We start from the raw sequence: 23,658 nt of genomic DNA on the forward strand, positions 1-23,658 counted from the left end.
TTTTTTTTTAATTTGATTTCACTTCAACTTCTTTAATCCAATCCTATAAATCCTATCAAAGGTTAAAAATGCACTTTACAACAATCACAAAAGTAGAATATCAAACAACCTTTAAAATAATATTAAATATTTTATTCTTTGAGCCCAAAATTTTTAAGAGTTGAGTCGTTCATTATAGAAAATTGTAGAGCTCGTATTTTCAATTTGACCCGCTAAATTAGTTAATTATTTTAAGTCTAAGTAAAATATGATTTATGCATCAAATGAAATGAAAACTTAAGAATCATAAGAATCAAATGGATAATACCAACTAGACCTAATCCACATAAACCCAATTTTGTAATTCAATTCAACGAAACTAATTTCAAGACCCACAAAAATAAAAATTAAAAATTAAAAACCCCTAGAAACCCATAAAAAAAAACAAAAAAAAAAAAGTCTTTCAGCACCGTTTCCCGCCAAGAGAACGGCTTCATTATCCCGCCATCCACATCTTCCAACTGTGGGACCCATCCACTAATTTTCTTTTTCTTTTTCTTTATTTATATATATATATATATATATTTTTTTTTTTTTTTTAGGAACATCCACTACCTTTGTTATTATGAAAAGATGAGCCATTAAACCACCAAAAGCCACTCTTTTAAAAACACATTCGGGTCCAACAATCAAAACCAAGACAGCCACTTTTTGAGTTCTTATTAACTTAACCTTCTTTTTATTCATGGATCTTAAAATGCAAAGGAACACATACCTGGCTTCCATGGCTTTCTGCTCTGTAGCCTCTGTATCTGCCGCCGCCATTTTCATAAAGCCTCAAACCCTTCGTTCTACCTCGATAATGGCAGAAATGGAGGCTCCAAGTTTGCTTCGTTGAGCCCCCATTATCGGCGGCGGCCTAGAAGATATAAGAACAGGGTGCGTGTCTTTTCCTTAGCCTCGTTAAACGCGCCACCAATGTGAACGAAGGGCTACAAAATTGGAGATTTGTCAAAGTTTTTCTATTTTCAGGACAGTGCTCCGGCAATCAGAGAAGCCTGCTTCATTTCAGCGAGAAATTAGGGGAATGATGAAAAAGAAGGCTGGGAGGGGCTTTTCTTAAAGGAGGAACAAAAAATTCAAAAGGAAATATACCTCATTTTAGGTATACATACTGCACAGGCTTCTTCAAGACCTTATATTCTTCTTTAATGGCTGCCTTTGTAGCTGTAGTAGTCTACTTGGTTCTTCTGCAAACACCCAATCTCTTTGCGGCTAAGGATGAAGAGTGGAAATCTGCTACTGCAACATACTCCAAAGAAACAGATGGGTCCATTGTTACAGGTACTCTTCTCCTTCGTCTGAAAGCTCATAGGATTATATTAGTGTTTAAACATGGTGATGGTGCTTTTCTGGGTTTGCAAAAGCTCTAATATGAGTGTTCAAGGGTTACCTTCAAAAGGTGGGGAAACTGGAAATCATAACTTCGATAATCAATGTTTAGAACATGTTAGTGAGTGATTTTGAAATAGTTAAAATCATTTTTGTCACGTTCAAAATCATTTAGAAACATGCTTCTATCAATCCGAAGCTTAATTTTGATAGTCTGAGAATTGCATACAAAAGCCTAGAAACCAAATATTAGATGAATTATGAGTGAAAAAAGTGCTTTTGACCATTTTATAATCACTTTCAAGATAGTCATGTCTGGAATATTGTAACCTAAAGGGAGGGAAATTAGTATTTCAAATGCTCTTTTTTCCTACTAATGTTGCAGAAGGTGCATGTGGATATGGAGATCTGCATAAAATTAGCTATGGAAAATATAGCGCAGGATTGAGTAGCATGTTGTTTAATAGAGGGAGTACCTGTGGAGCTTGCTATGAGCTTAGATGTGTTGACCACATCTTGTGGTGCTTGCAAGGAAGCCCGACTGTCGTTCTAACAGCCACCGACTTCTGTCCTCCAAATTACGGCCTATCTTCCGATTATGGTGGTTGGTGTAATTTTCCTAAAGAACATTTTGAGATGTCAGAGGCAGCATTTGCTGAAATATCAGAGAAAAAAGCAGATATTGTGCCAGTTCAATATAGGAGGTAGAATCAATCTAAATGCATATAGATTCAAACGATTTGTCATCCTCAGCTAAGGGGAAAAAACTTGTTTTGAATGTGTGTAGGACGAGGTGTGATCGAAGCGGTGGATTGAGGTTCACGGTTAGTGGAAATTCTCGTTTCTTTCAAGTTCTGATTACTAATGTTGGGATGGATGGTGAATTAGTGGCAGTGAAGGTAAAAGGATCAAGAACAGGATGGATACCACTTGCAAGGAACTGGGGACAGAACTGGCAAAGCAATGTCAATCTTCATGGGCAACCTCTCTCGTTCGAAGTTACCTCTAGCAGTGGAAGAACACTTACTTCCTACAGCGTTGCACCTGCAAACTGGCAGTTTGGGCAGACATTTGAAGGAAAACAATTTTGAAATCGTTATGTAATTAAGGAATCTAAATCGAAACTAGAAACTTGAACATAAGGATACCGGCATGTTAAACCTCGAGATCATCATATCAGAGTCAAACTGCACAATATTAGCAGTCTGGGCGTAAAGCCCACATAATTTTTCATCTTACTATATATGTTTCTACAGAAATACGCAGCAATCCCGAACCGGGTTTGTACCTTATGTGTTCTACTACGTATAATTCGGTACTTTTGGAACGAAAAAGAAATCATGTAACAACCACCTTGCATTATACTTCAGATTGTTCTCTTCTATTTCTGTCTTGAGTAGACTTAGATGAACTTCTCATGCTTGCAACAGAGTGGCTGAAGTATGTTGCAAGATGATCAGCTCTTATCTGCATAGATTAGTGACACTGCTAATCAGGGGAGGTTTTGGATTCCAGAAGCTTGAGAAACCGAAGCATTAACATGGAGAAGAGAGTAAACTGTAAACCGATTTCAATTCATCCAATACTCATGAGATCCAACATAACCGTAAAAGTTATCACAGATTTCCTCTGCTAAGCCCGGGTTGACTTAAGCCGGTATACAATTAAAGTTCATATCCAATGAAAGTTTCTTAGAATTTTCAGGTTTCTTCCAAGGAAGCATAAACATGCCATCTTTCTCGCCACAAGTTCATCCGCAGCTCAGTGCGTCGATATGCCGGTAGCTGCTTCATCTTCTTCCTCTAGAAACTCAAGTGATTCACCATAAAGCTCTTGTGCATCCTTCTTCACAGTTCTTAAATCAACTGATTCTGTCGTTGATTCCAATCCTTTTATGACAATCCTGAAAGAAGTCTTATCTGGCTCACAACCTACTTCTTTCATCAAGTAATACGACTCCATTGCAAGTTCACCTAGATTATAACTAACCAAAGCCTTCAGAAGATTGTTGAACCCCTCAATTTCAGGTGCTAGGTCAGTTTCTGCTTTTAAGTACGAATGAATTATTTGTACTTGTTCGAACAATCCATTGCTAGCCAATACTGAAACAATATCAGCATACAGAGAAACCTGAGGCTTGTACCAGTCCTCCTTTCTAACATCTTCAAAAACCTAACACTCAGAAATGGAAAGTAGTAATACAGACTATCAGCAAAGAATATCGAACGAATTACAGAAGACAAAAATCTATATCTCGCCATTGCTGTTGATACCTCTAAATATCGACAACTATCATGATCGAATACTTCCGATTACTAATCATTCAAATGTACAAATAAACAAAGAAGTCGAGTGCAGAGGCATCACCTTAAGAGCCAAAGAACACTCGTTCTGGCGAAGGAGCTCGCGAAGGACAGCCATCATATCGAACTTCAATAAGCGTCTAATTTTAGAATCATACACTCGGTCCAATTGTTGTAAATCTTTCTTAGCTCGCTTCAACGACTGTACCGCTTGAATTGCTTCGATGCTGAGGTTCCTCCCCTTCTGCAACGGCTTCCGGTTTTCACTTCCGCCTCTCATTGTCACTCGCCGATATCCCTCCACCCTGCCTAGTCGCAGATAGGATACTTTCCCGCCGGAGCCCAGTAACGTGTACGGCGGACTGAGAATCGTCGGCGACGGAGTAGTTGCTAAGAAACTCATCCTTCAATATCTCTCTCCCGCGTAGTCCCTCCCGCCTACTTGTTCATCGACGAATTTTCTGTCTTTAATCGGTTTGTGGTTATTATATATTTTTTAAATTAAAAAAAAAAAAACCTAAATTATTATGGTGTAAAATCTCAAAATTACCCTTAAATTTAAAAATAAAAAATAACAAAAATATTATTGCAATCAATAAAAAAATTAATTTTTTTTAAAGGGGTTAATATTACTTTTAAATTTTAATATTTTTATTTTATTTTTTTAAAATGGAATGTTATTAATAAAAAATTATAAATTGAAAAGTATTTTTGAAATAAATATTAAACATTTATTTATATATTTCAAATAAAATGAATATTTTTATTAATTTAATAAAAAAAACATCTGATATATTCATGAATGACACAATAGACATGTTTATTGAACTCGTGGGGACCTATCCAAACGGGACGAAAATGGAGAAGAAACAAAGAGAGAGATTTATTGTTAGCTAAACGGGGTCGAAGACGGGAATATATTGTTCGTCTCTATCCTTGTAGTTGCCTCCGACTCTCACAAATCTCCCACGACCCGCTCTAATCCCCACAAAAATAAATGAAAATTTTAATGGAGATGAAAATTGAAACGACTAATGACACTGAACTTTACATGTTTTTATCTCAAATTAAATATTTAATCCCGCACAAAAAAAATAATTGTGTATTATATTTGAGTTTTTATCTATTACATTAATTATTTATTTGGACTAAAATTTTAAAATAAAAAGAAATATATTTTAAAGTTGAAAAATTAACTTAACCTTTGTAAAAATTAAAAAAAAAAAAAAAAAAATATATATATATATATATATATATATTATTATGATAATTTTGGTGGGCTCAGTTCATATAGCGTAATCGTGTACGGTAAGAAATGAGAAAGCCAGCTGAATCGCTTTAGCTGTATCAGCTGCAGTTCGTTATCCTTAAACCATTTGCCGGTAAACGACCGTCGGCGTCGGACCTCAGAAGCTCTGCGGACGGCGGCGGATGGCGACTATAGTAGGGACGCCATGGGTGAGGATTAGGGCCTTCCCGATGCTGAATCCTCCAATTCTGCATCACTCAAACTTGTATTTTGCGGAGAGATGCTTCCCTAAATTTCGAAGGAGTTTTTCGGTGTCGGCGTCCGTGGATAAGGTCGATGGAGAAGTTAGAGTCCGTTTTGCTCCTTCGCCTACTGGAAATCTTCATGTTGGTGGAGCAAGAACTGCGCTCTTCAATTACTTGTTTGCTAGGTTTGTTTTATTGACTCTTCCTTTTGCTTCTATTCGTTGTTTAATTAGGTTTTCAGTGATCATTGCGCTTGGTTTTGGTTATCGGTAGGTTGAGGATTGTTGGGAGGGAGTCATTCGCTTAGGAAATGAACATGAGTTTATAAGTAAGGAATACATCTCCATTGGTACGAGGCATTTTGGGGAAACCCATGAGAGCTATTGTTCAAAGTGGACAATATCATACCATTGTGGAGATTCGTAATTCCTAACATGGTATATAAGTCATGCCCTTAATTTAGCAATGTCAATAGAATACTCGAGTGTGGAGCAAAGAAATTGCTAGCCTCGAAGGTGTAGTCAAAAGTGACTCATGTGTTGAACAAAGGGTGTACTTTGTTCGAGGGCGCTTGAGAAAAAAGTCGAGACTCGATTAAGGGTAGGCTGTTCGATGGCTACATAGATCTCAGGGGAGACTCTATGGCGTACTTTGTTCGAGGGGAAGATTGTTGAGGATTGTTGGGAGGGAGTCCCACATTGGCTAATTTAGGGAATGATCATGAGTTTATAAGTAAGGAATACACATCCATTGGTATGAGGTCTTTTGGGGAAGCCCAAAGTAAAGCCACGAGAGCTTATGCTCAAACTGGACAATATCATACCATTGTGGAGATCCGTGATTCCTAACATTTTTGTCCAAGTTCCATTTTACTTGTTTATCATTGTTTTGTTTCGTACTTACGAACTCGATGTCTCAGGGCCAATGGTGGAAAGTTTGTTCTGAGAATTGAAGATACTGACTTGGAAAGGTCCACTCGACAATCTGAGGAGGCCGTGTTGAAAGATCTTTCATGGCTTGGTCTTGATTGGGATGAAGGTGTTTATGTTCTTCCAGCTTTAAGTCATGCGTTAATTTTGGAGTATTTGCTTCGTCTCAATTCTAGTTTATGCATTTAATGTTGTTTGTCTTAATGTATTGGCATCGGTTCATTCGACTTAGTATCATAATGCTTGAGTCAGTATACAATTTTTAGAGCATTCCTGAATGCGTAGTTATATTTTTGATGTTATGTTCTTCGAAGAAGTAAGAATGGAGCTCTTTACTTCATCATTATTATTAGTTTCTGAGATTCACCATATGCAGGTCCAAGTGCTGGAGGAGATTACGGTCCTTACCGACAATCAGAAAGAAATACGTTATACAAACAGTATGCGGAGAAGCTTTTAGAATCCGGTCAAGTATATCGATGTTTTTGTTCAAACGAGGTAATCAGAACTATCATATATGATATGTTTTATGTTTTATCGATCTTGAAGTTCTGATAACTTAAGCAATGTTACTGTCGTTCTCTTCAGGAACTAGAAAAAATGAAGGAGGTCGCAAAGCTGAGGCAACTTCCACCTGTATACATGGGAAAGTGGGCCACTGCTACTGATGAAGAAGCACAGGAAGAATTGGAAAAGGGTACCCCTTACACGTATCGATTTCGCGTGCCTCAAGAAGGGAGTTTGAAAATCAATGATCTCATCCGAGGGGAAGTAAGCTCTCCACCTATCTTTTGTTATCTTGCCTATATAGTTTGTCGACTCCAGACTGCATGTTCTCTATAGCTGATTCCTGCCCTGCCCTGCCCTGGTGGCATCGCTTGTCTTGAATACATCTCGATTTGAAAATAATCAACAGAAAAAGAATAAATCGGAATTGATCGATATATTTCTCGAAACAACTAAAAGGAAACGAAAAATGAGAGGTTGTATCGTTTCTTCTGTGGGGTTCTTTTGTTTGACACACATTGACATAGGACAGAGGATTTGAAGAGCTACAAATCAACTCCACAATTAATAATGATTACTCACTCAACCCCATTAATCAAAATTATGTTGTATCTTGTTGTTAACTTTGTTTGCTAGTGTCATGAAGGTTAGCTGGAACTTGAATACACTTGGAGATTTTGTAATTATGAGGAGCAATGGGCAACCTGTCTATAATTTTTGTGTCACTGTTGATGATGCTACCATGGCTATCTCACATGTCATAAGGTAATAACCTGATCCTCCGTATATGAACTTGCTGTTCCATTTATTCTCTCCTTGAATAGTACGTTCCGCTTGTTGAATTTCCGTTACGTTGAATATGTTAACTAATTTTCTAATTATTTTCATTTCAGGGCAGAGGAGCATTTACCAAACACTCTTAGGCAGGCGCTGATATATAAGGTAATCGCACATCCCTTTTCCCTTCAGGTATCCTATATCAGATGCTAATCAAAGGACTTCGATTTCCCTCGTCAATAAATCCTCATGTTACAGGCTCTTGGTTTCCCAATGCCTTACTTTGCACACGTTTCCTTAATTCTTGCACCTGATCGTAGTAAACTGTCAAAACGACATGGTGCAACATCAGTTGGTCAGGTAATCCTTGGTTGTATAAGTCTTATGCCATTGGTAAAAGCTTGTATATTCTGTGATATATTATGTCTATTAGTATATTCCAATGTTTTTCTTAAAGCTCTTATTTAAGTGTGATATGCAAATTTAAATTAGAAATAAATACCGCCTGATCTCTGTAAATTCTGCTTTGCAGTTCAGGGAGATGGGATATCTACCCGAGGCTATGGTTAACTACTTGGCTCTATTAGGTTGGGGGGATGGTACCGAGAACGAGTTTTTTACTCTCGAACAACTTGGTTTGTGATTCTATCTGTGGTTCTATTATTGATTCTTTTTGTTAGATGAACACGACTCTCCATAATGGTATGATATTGTCCACTTTGAGCATAAGCTCTCATGGCTTTGCTTTGGGCTTCCCCAAAAGGCCTCATACCAATGGAGAGAGTGTTCTTTGATTATAAACCCATGATCATTCCCTAAATTAGTCGATATTGGACTTTCATCATCCAACACCTCCCCTCGAACAAAGTACGCCTCCCTTAATCGAGGCTCGACTCCTTTTTCTTTTGGAGTCCTTTGTTTGACATTTGAGGATTTACCAATCTATTGGCACGACTAAGTTTAGGGCATGACTCTGATACTATGTTAGGTGAACTGATCTCCACAATGGTATGATATTGTCCACTTTGAGTATAAATTCTCATGGCTTTGCTTTGGGCTTCCCAAAAGCCCTCACGCCAATGGAGAGAGTATTCTTTGATTATAAACCCATGATAATTAGTCGATGTGGGACTTTCATCATCCAACATTTTTTACTCTTTTCCGGTCTTTATTCTAACGATTTTTAAAGTTTGTTTCTGAATTACCCTTTGGCTGTCTTCTTGGACTGACAGTGGAAAAGTTTTCAATTAGCCGTGTAAACAGAAGTGGTGCTGTTTTTGATTCTACCAAGTTAAGGTAAGAATGATTTGACTGTAAGTGGGTACAATTTTTCTTGCTCTTAGAAGCACGTCCCTGCAGTTCAATTTTAACAATGTAACTAAAATTTTATTTGTTTGTCAATTTGAATTTGTAATTGTTCTTAGCTAATATGTTTGCTGTTCGTGACAACTAGGTGGATGAATGGTCAGCATTTGAGAGCCCTTCCATCTGAGGAATTGACCAAGCTTATTGGTGAGCGCTGGAAGAGCACGGGTGTCCTGACAGAATCAGAGGGGCCATTTATTGAGGTAAGAGGCTATTGTGTAGGAACTACTTTTGGATATGAAACTGAAAATATTAGTAAACATAAAAGAACGATCACATAAAAAGAGTAAATAAAGTGTCCACCAAGGATGAAAGGAGCTTACAGAAAAGGACTTCAGTTGACATAGAAACAGGAGAATTTTAGGAGCTGAAGGTCTAGGAAAGAGTGACTATGGCGACTCGAAGCGCTTTATCTTGCTAAATTCAAATCTTTTTCCATACCTTAGACTTACTATGAGAAGTACGAAGCTTTAAGAAATTGACATGTCGCTGTGTCCGTGTTTTGTTGTGTCTCTTATCCATGTCTGTCCTTTTTAGCTGACAGTGATCTTGTACCTTGATGCTTTTGTCTCTTGAGAATAAGCCGGCCCTGCTTAGAATAAGGAGGAATGTTTCTGTGAGACTTCCTACTCCCAAGCCACCTAAACTTAAAGGGATAGAGGAAAATTTCAAGTTTACTAAATTGATACCGCTTTGCCCTCAACGTTAGCCTGGGCGAAGATGGGGATAAGGAATAAGGATTCAAGCCCCCTTCCTTATCTCTGCCAGGGACTAGACCGGGGTTAGCTTTGTAAATGTGTAGAGCCAAGTGTAGTTTTGTGTAGTAGTAAGCATTTCTAGGCCCCTTCCCGGCTACAGAATGACTCCAGTACTTTGGGTACTACGGACCCTCTGCCATCCATTGCAGCAGAGCCGTTCATCATGCTTCCTGGCTCCTTAACTTGCATGTGAATCTTTATATGTAACTTTATAATAGTATTATATCTTATCAGTAAAGAACTATGGTGGAATAACCATCTCCTTATGTCACACCGCTGGTCGCTTCAATATGTTTTATTTTTCTGTGCGGCAATGATGCTTTGTTAATTTGAATATAACAATGCATTTTTCCTTTCATAATGTGTGCTACAATCATGAAATCATTGCACGGGGAGTTATGTAATTTTATATATAGGAATCAGTTCAGCTGCTAAAAGATGCAATTGATTTGGTAACTGATGCTGACAAGGCGCTCTCAAACCTTCTGTCCTATCCTCTGCACACTACGCTGGCAAGGTATGTTGAATTTCATGCATATTGTTGTTACTACCATGATATTGTTTTTTGCAAAGTAAGACTACAAAGTTGGTGAAGTTGATTTGAGTTCTGCTAAGGGTGTTGAAACCTCTCCGTAGTAGACGTGTTTTAAAACCGTGAGGCTGACAGCGATACGTAACGAGCCAAAACGGACAATATTTTCTAGCGGTGGGCTTGGACTGTTACAAATGGTATCAGAGCCAGACACTGGGTAGTGTGCCAGCGAGGATGCTGGGCCCCAAAGGGGATGGATTGTGAGATCCCACATCGGTTGAAGAGGAGAACGAAGCATTCCTTGTAAAGGTGTGGAAACCTCTCCCTAGTAGACGCGTTTTAAAAGCGTGAGGCTGACAGCGATATGTAACGGGCCAAAATGGACAATATTTTTTAGCGGTGGGCTTGGACTATTATAGATGATATCAGAGCTAGACATCGGGTGGTGTGCCAGTGAGGACGCTGCCCCCAAGAGGGGTGGATTGTGAGATCCCACATCGGTTGGAGATAAGAACGAAGCATTCCTTGTAAGGGGTGGAAACCTCTTCCTAGCAAACACGTTTTAAAACCGTGAGGCTGACGACGATACGTAACAGGCCAAAGCGGACAATATTTTTTAGCGGTGGGCTTGGGCTGTTACAAATGGTATCAAAGTCAGACACCGGGTGGTGTGCTAGCGAGGATGCTGGGCCTCTAAGGAGGGTGGATTGTGAGATCCTACACTGGTTGGAGAGGGGAACGAAACATTCCTTGTAAGGGTGTGGAAACTTCTCCCTAGCACACGCATTTTAGAACCGTGAGGCTGACGGCGATACGTAACGGGCCAAAGTGGTGGACTTGGGACGTCGTTACTTGATATCTTCAATTTCTTTAAATTATGGATGGTTGAAAACTCTCCTAATGCCTGCAGTTCCGAAGCTAAGCCTCTTGTAGAAGATAAGCTTTCTGAATTCTCAGCCAGCCTCATAGCTGCATATGATAGTGGCGAAATCCTCAGTGCGCTTGAAGAAGGCCCTTCTGGCTGGCAGAAGTGGGTGAAAACTTTTGGTAAATCATTAAAACGCAAGGTAATTTTCAATTCACTGGCTCTTTATAATTTGAGTTCTCACTTCCTTACACATCTTCTTCATATTATTTACTACTCAGTAGAAAAATCAGAATCACCTCTTCCTAATTTTACCACAAATGGCAGGGAAAATCACTTTTCATGCCACTACGGTTGTTACTCACTGGGAAAATTCATGGCCCTGATATGGGGGCCAGCATGGTCTTACTCCATAAAGCGGGATCGTCCGGTGTCGTTGCTCCTCAAGTCAGGTTCGTGACACTTAATGACAGGTTTGAAATTCTTAGACAAATTGACTGGGATTCAGTGACCCAGGATAGCCCCCTTTTCGAGTCATCTGCCCCTGCGTCGGTCCCGAACTGAAGTTACTCTTTTACAGTTTTGATCGGCTTTTCATTGAAATGTGTCCAAATAGTTTCTAACTTTTTGTTATCGTAGTTATGAGAAATAACCAACAGATGAGGCGTAATCTGTATTTTGTAAGGTAGCATCCTGTTTTCAGTTGCCTGTTGCCTGTGTTTCTGCTGATGTTTGTGCCTGGAATATCCAGTATGTATTGAGCTTGAAAAGGGTAAAAAAAACATGTCACTGGAACCTGGTTCCAGTTTTACGATAGCCGAGGGCTCGATTGAGAATGATTCGAGTTCGTCTTTTTCAAGTCTTTTTGATCCATTCTAACGTTTCAACTTGTATGGTTCGCTGCAAAATAACTGTTTTACCATCCAATTATCTAGATTCTAGACCAACATAGATGATTCCAACATTTATCATCCACTTGTTGGAGCTTTTTACGACCCGAGTTGGCTGATTAGTTGAACTAGGTTTTATACGAAAGAAAAACCAATGTTAAGCCGAAACATGTATTGTCTTTCGTTGCAAGTAGCTGTTTTTTCGGTTTAAATACTATGATTTCTGTACTTGACGTTGGTTGACGTTGGTTCATTTTGGTCTATATACTTTCCGCTCTTGTTTATTTTGATTTCTATATTTTTATAACGTCCATATTAGTTAGGTAATTTGATTGGTCTAATTTATTGCTTTTGTACGCATAATTATATTGTGCAATTTAATTTAGGGCGGTACTGCTCTTGTGTTTGCCATTTTCTCACTAATTTCTACAAAAATAATTTAAAATTTTTTGTAAATTTGCTAAGTTAGGCTATTTTGCCGAGAATTGTCTCGCGTCCTAGGTATTCTCTACCTTTCTACCTTTGTCGGGTTCGAGTACAGGTACCCTTTTGTTGAAAGTCGTTCGAGCTTTTCCTGGGAGTATAACATTGGTTACTTCAGTGTCGTAGCGGTACTCGAACATTGGTTTGAGGTATTTTCTCTACCCTTTTACCCTAAAAAAACATCGGCACCTTGCATCCTCAAATTGATAGCCCTCTTTCGACTAACCTACCCTCCTCCGTCCCTCGGGACCAACAAGGGATAGTATAAGAATTTTCACATGGACACCTTGCGTCCTTGAACCGATAGCCCTCTTTTGACTAACTTAGTCTCTTCCGTCCATTGGGACCAACAAGGAGTAGTACAGGAATATTCACTTGTTGTCCATCGACTATGCCTTTTGGAATTTATGTTTGGTTAGTGCATAAATCAATTATCAAGTAATTTGATCAAAACCCACCGTTTTTTTTAACAAAAATTTAAATCTAACATTGTTTTTATTAAATATAATACGATATATTTTAAAATTTCATTCAATTGGGTCATAATAGGTTCGGTAAAATGTAAATGAATGAAAATTTTAATATTAAAATTAAGCAAGCGCGTGTGATGCACCGAACGGTTTCGTTACGATGTAAACTTTCCGATAACGGAATTATCGGCTCTCTCTCTCTCCCTCTTCTTTCGGTGTGATTTTGTGGGACAAGCTTCGACTCACAGGGTCTGCTACTTGCCAACAAATCGAGGCCCCAAGCAAAAGATGGAAATGCAAAATCGACGAGCAATCAGGTCTCATGAAGGGATTCAGCTTCGATTCGGGCGTTGAATTGAAGCTATAACCGGTAATTTTCTTTGATCCAATCCATCGTGCGAAATCCGTTATAATGTCTTTTTGGAATTTATGTTTGGTCAGTGCATAAATCAATTATCAAGTAATTTGATCGAAACCCACCATTTTTTTTTAACAAAAATTTAAATCTAACGTTGTTTTTATTAAATATAATACCATATATTTTAAAATTTCATTCAATTGGGTCATAATAGTAGGTTGGGTAAAATATAAATGAATGAAAATTGTAATATTAAAATTAAGCAGGCGCGTGTGATGCACGCGAGATCGACCCAACGGTTTCGTTTAAATGAAAAATTTCCGACAACGGAATTATCGGCTCTCTCTTTCCCTCTCTTCTTTCTGTGTGATTTTGTGGGACAGGCTTCGACAGGGTGTGCTACTTGCCAACAAATCGAGGCCCCGAAATGCAAAATCGACTAGCAATCAGCAATCAGTTCTTATGAAGGGATTTAGCTTCCGTTGAATTGAAGCTATAAACCGGTAATTCTCTTTGATCCAATCCATTTCGCACCATGATTCGCTGAATGGATGTGTGTTCTTTCATCGTGCACCAATGTCGATTTCGCAAACACTAGGTGGCACGTCCAGATGCGGCCGTGCGATCGGCCCTTCCCTTGACAAGATCGTTAAGAATGCGGCTTGGCGTAAGCATTCTCACCTTGTTTCCTCTTGCAAATCCGTTCTCGATAAGCTTGATTCTATTAAGGAGGCTGCTCTTGATCCCGCATCACCGATTGCTGGTCTTTCACCGGCTGATGCGGAGTTTGTGCTCCAACCCCTCCTTTTGGCTCTTGATGCCGCCTACGTCAAGGTTTCCGAGCCCACGCTTGAGTGCGTCTTCAAATTGTTCTCCCGCGGTATTTTCTGTGGGGAGATCGAGCGGCCGGATGGCGAGGCGAATTCCGGTGCCAAATCCATTATGTATAAGATCATTGAGTCTGTTTGCAAGTCGGGAGGTCTAGGTGATGAAGGAATTGAGCTCACTGTTCTCAGAGTGTTGCTCTCTGCGGTTCGATGCCCTTGTGTATTGATCCGCCGGGATTGTCTGGTTACTGTTGTTCGGAATTGTTATAATGTCTATCTGGGTGGTTTAAGTGTTACGAATCAGATCTGTGCGAAATCCGTTCTAGCTCAAATAATGGTCATTGTTTTCAGTAGGGCGGAGGAGAACTCCATGGATGCTCCTTTGAGAATAATTACTGTGAGTGAATTGTTGGAATTTACAGATAAGAACTTGAATGAAGGCAATTCTTTATACTTTTGCCAGAACTTTATTAACGAGATAATGGATGCTAGCGAAGGGATTGCGGACTTGAAGCTTTATTCATTTTCGGCACAATTGCAGAATGGCCATGCTTCGCCACTGAAAGGTGACAATAAAGGTGAATCTGATGTAGGAGAAGTGGAGGATGGAGCTGAATCAGGTGGTTGTAGTAAGATTAGGCTGGATGGATTCCATTTGTTTAAGAATTTGTGTAAATTGTCGATGAAATTCTCATCACCGGAGCACCCAGATGATCAGATCCTCTTAAGAGGGAAAATATTGTCTCTGGAACTGCTAAAGGTGGTCATGGGTAATGCAGGCCCGGTTTGGCGCTCTAACGAGAGGCAAGCATTTCATTCTCCATTGATCATTTTACTGATACTCTTGTACACATCTTTAGAACTGCCTTGAACTTCCCTGTTCCTGCAAAATTTTGACCAAATTAATTTTCTACCTTTAAATTATGTAATGTTATCTTATTAAACTAGGTATCTTCATTGGCAGTCAGCATATTTTCTTATTTTGTTTTGACAAATCTAGAACATGTTCAAGCTTCTTATGGCATATGCCATCTCATTCCAAAATCAACCTTTTTTTTTAATATAAGAGACTGGGATGCATTAATCACAAAAAGCACGGGGCATGGAGCCCCGCTCCCAAATGAAGCTATAACGACACAACCTCTCAAATATGGAGGATTTGAGCTAGGCTATAGTTACGAAAAGAAAAAGAAAAAAAATCCTTGTGTCTAAGACATCGCAATCAGGACGTTACTTCAAAATGAACTTCTTAGTTTGTCCAAGTACTGTGTAGTAAGCTATTGTTGATTGGATAAACTGTGACAGATTCTGTCACTACTGGTTTCAGGTTTCTCAATTCTATCAAGCAATTTCTCTGTTTATCATTATTAAAAAACAGTGCCCTGTCGGTGATGGCCATCTTCCAGCTTCAATGTTCTATTTTTACGAGCTTGTTGACAAAATTTAGATCAGGATTGAAAGCAGAAATTGGTATCTTTTTTTCCATGCTTATCCTCCGAGTGCTTGAGAATGTACTTCAGCCTAGTTTCTTGCAGAAAATGACCGCGCTTAATTTGTTGGATAAGATATCTCAAGATTCACAGATTATGGTCGATATTTTTGTCAACTACGATTGCGATGTTGATTCCCCAAATATTTTCGAGAGGTACTGCTCTTGTATATATCTTTAGTTTCACATATTTATTTTGTTTGACTCGATACAAATTGTTTGGCGTTGTTATTTTTATGTTAACTTTATACCCCATTGACACGTGCAGGATGGTGAATGGCCTTTTGAAAACTGCTCTTGGACCACCTTCTGGTTCAACCACAACATTGTCTCCAGCACAGGATGTCTCATTTAGGCTTGAATCTGTTAAGTGTTTAGTAAGCATCATTAAATCAATGGGAACTTGGATGGACCAACAATTGAAGCTAGATGATACATATTTTCTCAAGACTTCTGAGAACGATGCTTCTCCCGAGAATCCTTTAAGTGGGGAAGAAACAGCTGCTGTTGACCCTGAGCTTCAATCAGATGGAAATTCTGAGTTCTCAGATGCTGCGACACTTGAGCAACGAAGAGCTTACAAAATCGAACTCCAGGTTTGAGCATTACTTAATCTCTAGTTGTTACATTTTATTTATGTGGGTGACTAGTGGTGGCCCCTGTTCTAGCAGTCTAAAGGCTCAAGTTAGGACAAAATGGATAAATCCTATGATGGCATTTCATTGGAATGTTTTTTTTTTCTTTGGTGAGGTAGTGGAAGAAAAGATGATTAGAGGCTATAATTAGAGAACGGAGAATTACACCAATAGAAAGCTATAAAGAGAGCCAAGTTAAGGTGAAAGCCAAAAGATCAGACTGAGTTGTTGAAGATACTGGAGATGAAAGTTGTTATTGTTGATGGTTTTATTTGTTTACTTATTTGTTTCTTTCTTTCTGGGTGACTAACTATTTTATGAGTAAGGAGAAACTAACAAAAGAGGAAGGGAGATAAGACATCCTCTAGAGTGAGTTTACAGTTGGGAACTCTGGCCTGGGTTATAGATTGCATTTCTTCCATTGTCTCCAAAGTAAGGGGGAGTTGTTCTTGAGGAAGAGAAGGGTAGATGATGCTCTTGCTTAGGTTCAGTTACTTTCTAATAGTAAGGGCTCTTATCGCGTGATTATTTTGGAGTTTTTGGAGGGAGGAAGGTTAATCTGTTTACAATATCATTTTGGCCAATTAAAAAGCACTTTACTTCTTGGTATTTGCCTTTCCTTCTTGACTTGTCATCTGGTTAATCCTACTTGTTTTTCACATTTTATTCTTTACTAATTGTTGCTATTACTTGCATTGACAATTTCCTCAGATCTTGTCTGGTAATTTCACCAAATTTCAACTTGGATGTAATTAGCCTGAAGCACATTCTTCTGACAATTTTCCTGATTTATGTTCAGAAAGGTATTTCGCTGTTCAATAGGAAACCTTCCAGGGGTATTGAGTTTCTAATTAGCACAAAAAAAGTTGGTGGTTCTCCTGAAGAGGTGGCTTCTTTTCTCAAGAATACCAACGGCCTGAATGAAACAGTCATTGGGGATTATTTGGGTGAAAGGGAGGAATTCCCTTTGAAAGTTATGCATGCTTACGTTGATGCCTTTAATTTTAATGCGATGAACTTTGGCGAAGCAATAAGGTTTTTCCTGCGAGGCTTCAGGTTGCCAGGAGAGGCACAAAAGATTGACCGCATCATGGAGAAGTTTGCTGAGCGGTACTGTAAATGTAACCCTGGTTCATTCACAAGTGCAGATACTGCTTATGTTCTTGCTTATTCTGTAATTATGCTGAACACGGATGCTCATAATAACATGGTGAAAGAAAAGGTTTGGTTCTAACTTATTCATTTGATTGCATATTGGTTTAACAGGCTGCTTGTAACGCTAGATGATATTTAGGTTACTTCGATGACCCTGATCTATAACCTATTTGTCTTTTTTATTAATTCCTACTGTGGAGCTTTCATATAATCTCTTTGACTTGTCTAAGAGGTCAGAATATTGGATGGTGAAGTTGTCCAGGGATGGATTTCATGGAAGTAATATTGTCAGACTTAATGCATGAATAAGGTTTATAAAATTTGATTTCTGGAGATATTTTTCCTTGTGTGGTGACTGGTGAATGCATATAACTATTTCTGAAAACATTTACATATACTGTTAGTTTTTATTCTTAAGTCTTCTTTACACATTGATATAAGAAGTTTGAGTTGTATTTTTTTTTTTAAATTTTACTGTACTTCAATATTTTTCTGACTTCTATTGTGCAATGTGCTTTGGTGTTGGATATTCAGATGACAAAAGCTGATTTTATCCGAAATAATCGAGGAATTGATGATGGCAAGGATTTACCTGATGAGTATCTTGGTACTCTCTATGATCAGATTGTTAGGCATGAAATTAAGATGAATTCTGATTCTTCAGCTTCACAAAGTAAGCAGGCAACTAGCATCAACAAACTTTTGGGCTTCGATGGTATACTCAATTTAGTTTCTTGGAAGCAGACAGAAGAGAAAGCCGTTGGCGCCAATGGGCTTCTTATAAAGCACATACAGGAGCAGTTTAAGGCGAAGTCTGGAAAATCTGAGTAAGCTATGAAATGAAATCTTAGTTAATATTTAATCTGCTAGTGAGAAACTGAGTTTCTTTACCTCAATTGTTTTCCATTGTAATTTGAAGGTGCAAAGCTCTTCTGGTTCATGATTGCTTCTATCTATACTATAAAGAGTAGTATGTCTTCGTTCTTGCTCTTACTTTCTGTTAGTTTGTTGTGGATAATCAGATTGCCTTGTATATGTTGTATTGAATCATCTATATTTGTCAATGGAGTATTTTATTTGGTTGGTGCACCTAAAAGATTAGGAGTTTACTCTTGTTATAAAAAAATGGGACTTATTTTATCTACATTTGCAGATCTGTTTATCACGCTGTGACTGATATAACAATATTGAGGTTTATGGCGGAAGTCTGCTGGGGTCCTATGTTGGCGGCATTTAGTGTGACTCTTGACCAAAGCGATGATAATGTTGCTACTTCTCAGTGCTTATTAGGCTTTCGGCATGCTGTGCATGTCACAGCTGTCATGGGCTTGCAGACTCAACGGGATGCTTTCGTGACGTCCATGGCTAAGTTTACCTATCTTCATTGTGCTGCAGATATGAAACAAAAAAATGTTGAAGCTGTGAAGGTATGCGTATTCTCATCATTAAATCAGAAAACAATTTTTTCCTCTTAAAAGGTTGTCCCATGAAGGGTGATTTTCTATATTGCCCAAATGAATTGAGATTAGTCTATAAAACAGATGCCCGTTTTTCCACTGCTTTGATGCATATGCTTATCAAATCAGGTCCTATGTGCGAACACTATGTTAAGGAATAAGCCTTCTTATAAGGGCTAGAAGGCAGGACAATAATTTATGGATCCATTTATTTTTGTCAAATCATGTTAAATAATACGTGAACAGCTATCTACATAGTCTGGTTTTTAAAATTTTGTTGTATGGTCAATTATTGTGAGTCAGTGAGGGTGTTTTTTTTTTTCTTTTTTGTTCTCAAAAAGTAATTTCTTTTCTTCTCTGAATCAATGCATACGTGCAGGCTATAATATCGATTGCCATAGAGGATGGTGATTTTCTTCAAGAGGCATGGGAGCACATATTTACATGTCTCTCTAGAATTGAGAATTTACAATTATTGGGAGAGGGTGCACCACCAGATGTATCCTTTTTGACAACGTCAAATATTGAAGCTGAAGAGAAAGCACTGAAGTCGATGGGTTTATCAACTCTGAAGAAAAAAGGTCTCCAAAATCCAGCTGTTATGGCTGTTGTTCGTGGAGGTTCATACGACAGCACCTCACTTAGAGCGAATTCTCCCGGACCTGTAACTCCCGAACAGATTAACCACCTAATTTCAAACTTGAATTTGCTGGATCAAATAGGCAATTTTGAGTTGAACCACGTATTTGCTCATAGTCAAAGCTTGAACGGTGAAGCAATTGTAGCATTTGTAAAGGCCCTTTGCAAAGTTGCTATTGCAGAGTTGCAGGCTCCTACAGACCCACGTGTGTTCAGCCTAACCAAATTAGTTGAAGTGGCGTAAGATCTTTTCTCTTTTTCCTTACCTTGTATTGCTTCATCTGCATGGTGTTTAATGGCCTAAAGTGATGAAATCTTTAGCTTTAAAGTATTGTTTATATAATTATCTTTATTATATCACAGGGTTCCATGACATTTATAATATCTTTCCAGTTTAGGTAATTCTTCAAATTTTCATAATGTGTCTTCTCTGCTGTCTTTAGGTTGAAATAACTATTTATATAATGATATTTATTGTACAATAGGGTTCCATGACAAATAATTTATATCTATAAAATCTCTCAGTTTAAGCAAATGCTTCAAACTTTCATAACGTGTCGCCTCTTCAGGCTCTCTGTTGTGTCCATATTTAGAAATGGAATGAGAAAATCACCACACAACATTGTTTCTTGCAGGCATTACAACATGAACCGCATCAGATTGGTGTGGTCTCGCATGTGGAATGTTCTCTCTGACTTCTTTGTGTCAGTTGGCTTATCAGAAAATCTGTCAGTTGCAATATTTGTAATGGACTCACTGAGACAGCTCGCCATGAAATTTTTGGAGCGTGAGGAGCTTGCAAATTATAACTTCCAGAATGAATTTCTGCGACCTTTCGTAATCGTTATGCAGAAAAGCAACTCCACGGAAATTAGGGAATTAATAGTTCGATGCATTTCGCAGATGGTTCTCAGTCGGGTCAATAATGTGAAATCTGGATGGAAAAGTGTTTTCATGGTAAGTTCTGAACATCAGTAATAAAATTTGGGTATCACAATATTTTGTATTCCATTCGGTAGATCTATTCCTGTTCTTAAATTTTAGTTCGCCTTCTCTTGTTACCTTCAACTTCACTTTTAATCAACACTTTTGACTGTTAATTTTAGCAGGGAAGGGATTCAATGTATGAAATTGAACTGAAAATCCAAATTACAGCACTTTAAAATTTAAATTATTAGGTTCGGACTGATTTAATCTTTTGTGTTAAATCTTTAACATATTATATGATATTATTATGCTTCTAGACAAGGAAAATTAAGTAGATTCCATGAACAAGATCATACTGGCTCTCCTCCCAATGATGATTATTTTTATGTTTTTTTACCATGGGTGTAATAGAGTCGTCTCTGTTGTCTCAGGTTTTCACTGCTGCTGCTGCTGATGAGCGGAAGAACATTGTCTTATTGGCTTTTGAAACCATGGAAAAAATAGTTCGAGAATACTTTCCTTATATAACTGAAACTGAAACTACAACATTTACTGATTGTGTTCGATGTCTGATAACTTTTACAAATAGCAGATTTAACAGTGATGTAAGTCTCAATGCCATTGCATTCCTCCGGTTTTGTGCCGTAAAACTTGCGGAAGGGGGACTTGTTTGCTATGAGATGGTAGGAGAAAATGGTTCATCCAAATCTCTTGATGCACCCACACCTACACCCACACCCCCAGATAAGGATGATTATGCTTCCTATTGGGTTCCTCTGCTTGCAGGTACAACTTCTGTTAAAACTCGATTTTTGCTCGACGAGATGCATAATTCAACGAACTCACGTTTTTATGCATTTTTCGTGTACTTTTTGTCATGGGGATAAGATTTTATGAATGAAATTTTCTATACCTGTTAAGACTTCCACGTTTTCTATATAATACTTTCCCATTATCCTTTCAGGGCTATCAAAGTTAACATCCGATCCTAGATCACCAATCAGGAAAAGTTCCTTGGAAGTACTTTTTAATATCCTGAAGGATCATGGTCATCTTTTCTCACGTCAATTTTGGGTTGGTGTTTCCAATACCGTAGTTTTCCCCATATTCAATTCTTTGCATGAGAAGAAAGAAGTGGACAGGAATGAACATGATGAACATTCAGAAGGAAGTACCTGGGATTCTAGTACCTGTCAAGTGGCGGCTGATTGTTTAGTAGATCTGTTCATTAGTTTTTTCAGTGTAATAAGGTCTCAACTGCCCGGCGTGGTGAGGATTCTGACCGGACTCATTAGTAATCCGATCAAGGGTCCTGCCAGCACGGGCGTCGCTGCGTTGATGCGTTTGGTAGGTGACTTGGCTAATAGGCTTACTGAAAAGGAATGGAGAGAGATTTTTCTTGCTATGAAGGAAGTGGCCACATTATCTGTGCCTGGATTTATCAAGGTCCTGAGAACCATGGATGACGTTAATGTTCCCGGGATCTCTCGATCTTCTAATGATGTCGATGTCGCTTCAGATCCAGGTCTTTCAACCGATGGTCTCGATGACGATGATCTGCAAACGGCCACCTACATTGTTTCGAGAATGAAGAGTCATATCTCAATGCAACTCCTCTTCTTACAGGTTTGCTTCCTTCTCATGTCTCAGAAAAGTTCTATTATTTGTAGAATATATAACACTTTTCCCCTTTGTTTGTTCAGGTCGTTACTGATCTCTACAAGAACCATACCCAACCATTCTCATCAGACAACATTTCCATCATTCTAGACATCTTTTCTTCCATTTCCGCACACGCCCAGAAACTGAATTCCGACACGATCCTTCAAAAGAAGCTACAGAAAGTATGCTCCATCCTCGACATATCCGACCCACCCGTGGTTCACTTCGAAAACGAAACTTATCAGAGCCACCTCAACTTTCTCGAGAGTATGCTCGCGAAAAACCGCTTACTAACCGATTCAACTCTTATTGAATCCAAACTCATCACATTATGTGAAGAAATTTTACATATTTACTTAAAGTGCACCGAGATGCCAGGTCAACCGAAAGAAACCAACCCGGCCGTGCCACATTGGATTCTTCCTTTGGGTCCAGCAAGGAAGGATGAACTGGCTGCTCGAACGTCTCTAGTCGCCTCAGCATTACGGGTTCTAAGCGGGTTCGAAAGGGATCTATTTAAAAGGTATGCTCCACAACTTTTTCCATTGTTGGTAGAGCTTATAAGGAGTGAACATAGCTCTGGAGAAGTTCAGATTGTTTTGAGCAGCATATTTCAATCATGTATAGGCCCAATAATCATGCAATAATAAGATTATATATACACATTCTTTAGCATTCCTTTGTAAATCATTATATATATATATATATATATATATATATATATATATATATATATATAATATAACTAGGTGGCTTTAAGGTTTGAGCCAGCCACATTTTTTTGTAGAATATGCCAAGTCCCAAAAATTTTGCCTAGTGGAGAGAAGATGTATGTGCTAGCATTGATAATATAAATTTGAGAGAAAATTCTTTTTTTTTTCTTTTTATTTATTTATTTATTAAATCCTTTTTTGGGATTTAATTCCCATATGGTTGCCATATGTAGGCTTTCCTCGAATAAAAACGCCATTGTTGAGGACGATTTGAGTCATTTTAAATTATTGTTCTTGAGTATTTGAATTTCTTATCTTTTAGTCGAGAGTAATATGTCTTTAACATTGTTTTTATAATGATTTGTGTAATATGTTTGCCGAGTAAGCAATTATACGAGTCAAGCTTCCATATTTCCTTACGATTGTATTTTTAGCTCGTTCAAGTTCACATGTAATCTTTTATTTGTATTTATAGATAAAGAATACAGATAACCCATTATCCATTGACATCGATTATCAGTAGATTTAAAGTGTTCGTATCGATATGGACATTAATATTATAATTTTGTCGTCGTATACACTAAAAAGTAAAAATACACAATTTGAGTGCTAGCAGAAACAGTACGACGTTCACCTTCATCCATCGACCACCACTGAAGCTTCAACCGATTGGGATCGATGGCGAGCGAGAAGAAGACGAAGAGAGTTTTGTAGTAAATTCCTTTATAAAGTGAAAGGGAAAGTCCTCTTCAGTTGGTTACTTGGTGTGAGTAGTTTTGGAGTTTGTAGGAAATGGATGCATTTAATTTTTCAATATCATCTCTTCGCTATTACAAACCTCCTTGATTTGACCTAAAACTAAAACTTCTTGCATTTGACACCAATTAAATGGGCTCACATTGGCAAATAACCTTCTCGATCGAGCGGACACTGATATCCGTTCTTGACTAAACACTTAGATATTTAAACCTAATCCGTTAGAAAAGATATTTGACGATGACATGCGTGGAGCGGGACTTAGATCTCTTCTTTATCCCTTTCGTCCAATTGCC

The 23,658-nt window shown here is 38.3% G+C and overlaps 4 protein-coding genes across 9 annotated transcripts; 3 read left to right on the plus strand and 1 right to left on the minus strand.

Annotated features, from left to right (window-relative positions):
• Window positions 1-561: 561 nt before the first annotated feature.
• Window positions 562-4,128, minus strand: LOC111811790 (pentatricopeptide repeat-containing protein At1g62350). Of its 6 annotated transcripts, none has more exons than XM_087118174.1 (6): window positions 3,739-4,128; window positions 2,725-3,543; window positions 2,299-2,422; window positions 1,848-1,990; window positions 1,135-1,340; window positions 562-1,037 (listed from the first exon to the last, which is right to left on the minus strand). In XM_087118174.1, the coding sequence occupies exons 1-2, from the start codon at window positions 4,075-4,077 to the stop codon at window positions 3,133-3,135; spliced, it is 750 nt and encodes a 249-aa protein (XP_086974300.1). In that variant the 5' UTR covers window positions 4,078-4,128; the 3' UTR covers window positions 562-1,037; window positions 1,135-1,340; window positions 1,848-1,990; window positions 2,299-2,422; window positions 2,725-3,132. The 6 variants fall into 6 exon arrangements, with proteins under 6 accessions (XP_086974300.1, XP_086974302.1, XP_023554590.2 ...); XM_087118176.1 differs by having other exon boundaries at window positions 1,848-2,026; XM_023698822.2 differs by having other exon boundaries at window positions 1,135-1,281; window positions 2,520-3,543.
• Window positions 1,188-2,577, plus strand: EXPA20 (expansin A20). Its single transcript, XM_023698817.2, has 3 exons — window positions 1,188-1,323; window positions 1,757-2,075; window positions 2,159-2,577. The coding sequence occupies exons 1-3, from the start codon at window positions 1,191-1,193 to the stop codon at window positions 2,460-2,462; spliced, it is 756 nt and encodes a 251-aa protein (XP_023554585.2). The 5' UTR covers window positions 1,188-1,190; the 3' UTR covers window positions 2,463-2,577.
• An 823-nt stretch (window positions 4,129-4,951) lies between the features above and the next one.
• ERS (glutamate tRNA synthetase) lies at window positions 4,952-11,760 on the plus strand. The gene is made up of 13 exons (XM_023698670.2): window positions 4,952-5,353; window positions 6,088-6,206; window positions 6,474-6,595; window positions 6,686-6,868; window positions 7,251-7,369; window positions 7,498-7,546; window positions 7,640-7,741; window positions 7,914-8,016; window positions 8,614-8,677; window positions 8,835-8,949; window positions 9,921-10,021; window positions 10,947-11,103; window positions 11,229-11,760. Exons 1-13 carry the CDS (start codon window positions 5,106-5,108, stop codon window positions 11,463-11,465), a joined length of 1,719 nt encoding a protein of 572 aa, XP_023554438.2. The 5' UTR covers window positions 4,952-5,105; the 3' UTR covers window positions 11,466-11,760.
• A 1,683-nt stretch (window positions 11,761-13,443) lies between these two features.
• On the plus strand, window positions 13,444-22,898 carry LOC111811630 (brefeldin A-inhibited guanine nucleotide-exchange protein 1). Its single transcript, XM_023698569.2, has 11 exons — window positions 13,444-14,733; window positions 15,257-15,574; window positions 15,687-16,014; window positions 16,853-17,275; window positions 17,743-18,035; window positions 18,362-18,635; window positions 19,045-19,544; window positions 19,940-20,261; window positions 20,663-21,017; window positions 21,196-21,857; window positions 21,935-22,898. The coding sequence occupies exons 1-11, from the start codon at window positions 13,679-13,681 to the stop codon at window positions 22,538-22,540; spliced, it is 5,136 nt and encodes a 1,711-aa protein (XP_023554337.2). The 5' UTR covers window positions 13,444-13,678; the 3' UTR covers window positions 22,541-22,898.
• Window positions 22,899-23,658: the final 760 nt, after the last annotated feature.

This window comes from Cucurbita pepo, chromosome 15, assembly GCF_057944985.1.
Source record: "Cucurbita pepo subsp. pepo isolate OVF chromosome 15, ASM5794498v1, whole genome shotgun sequence".
In the NCBI taxonomy this organism is placed as follows: domain Eukaryota; kingdom Viridiplantae; phylum Streptophyta; class Magnoliopsida; order Cucurbitales; family Cucurbitaceae; genus Cucurbita; species Cucurbita pepo.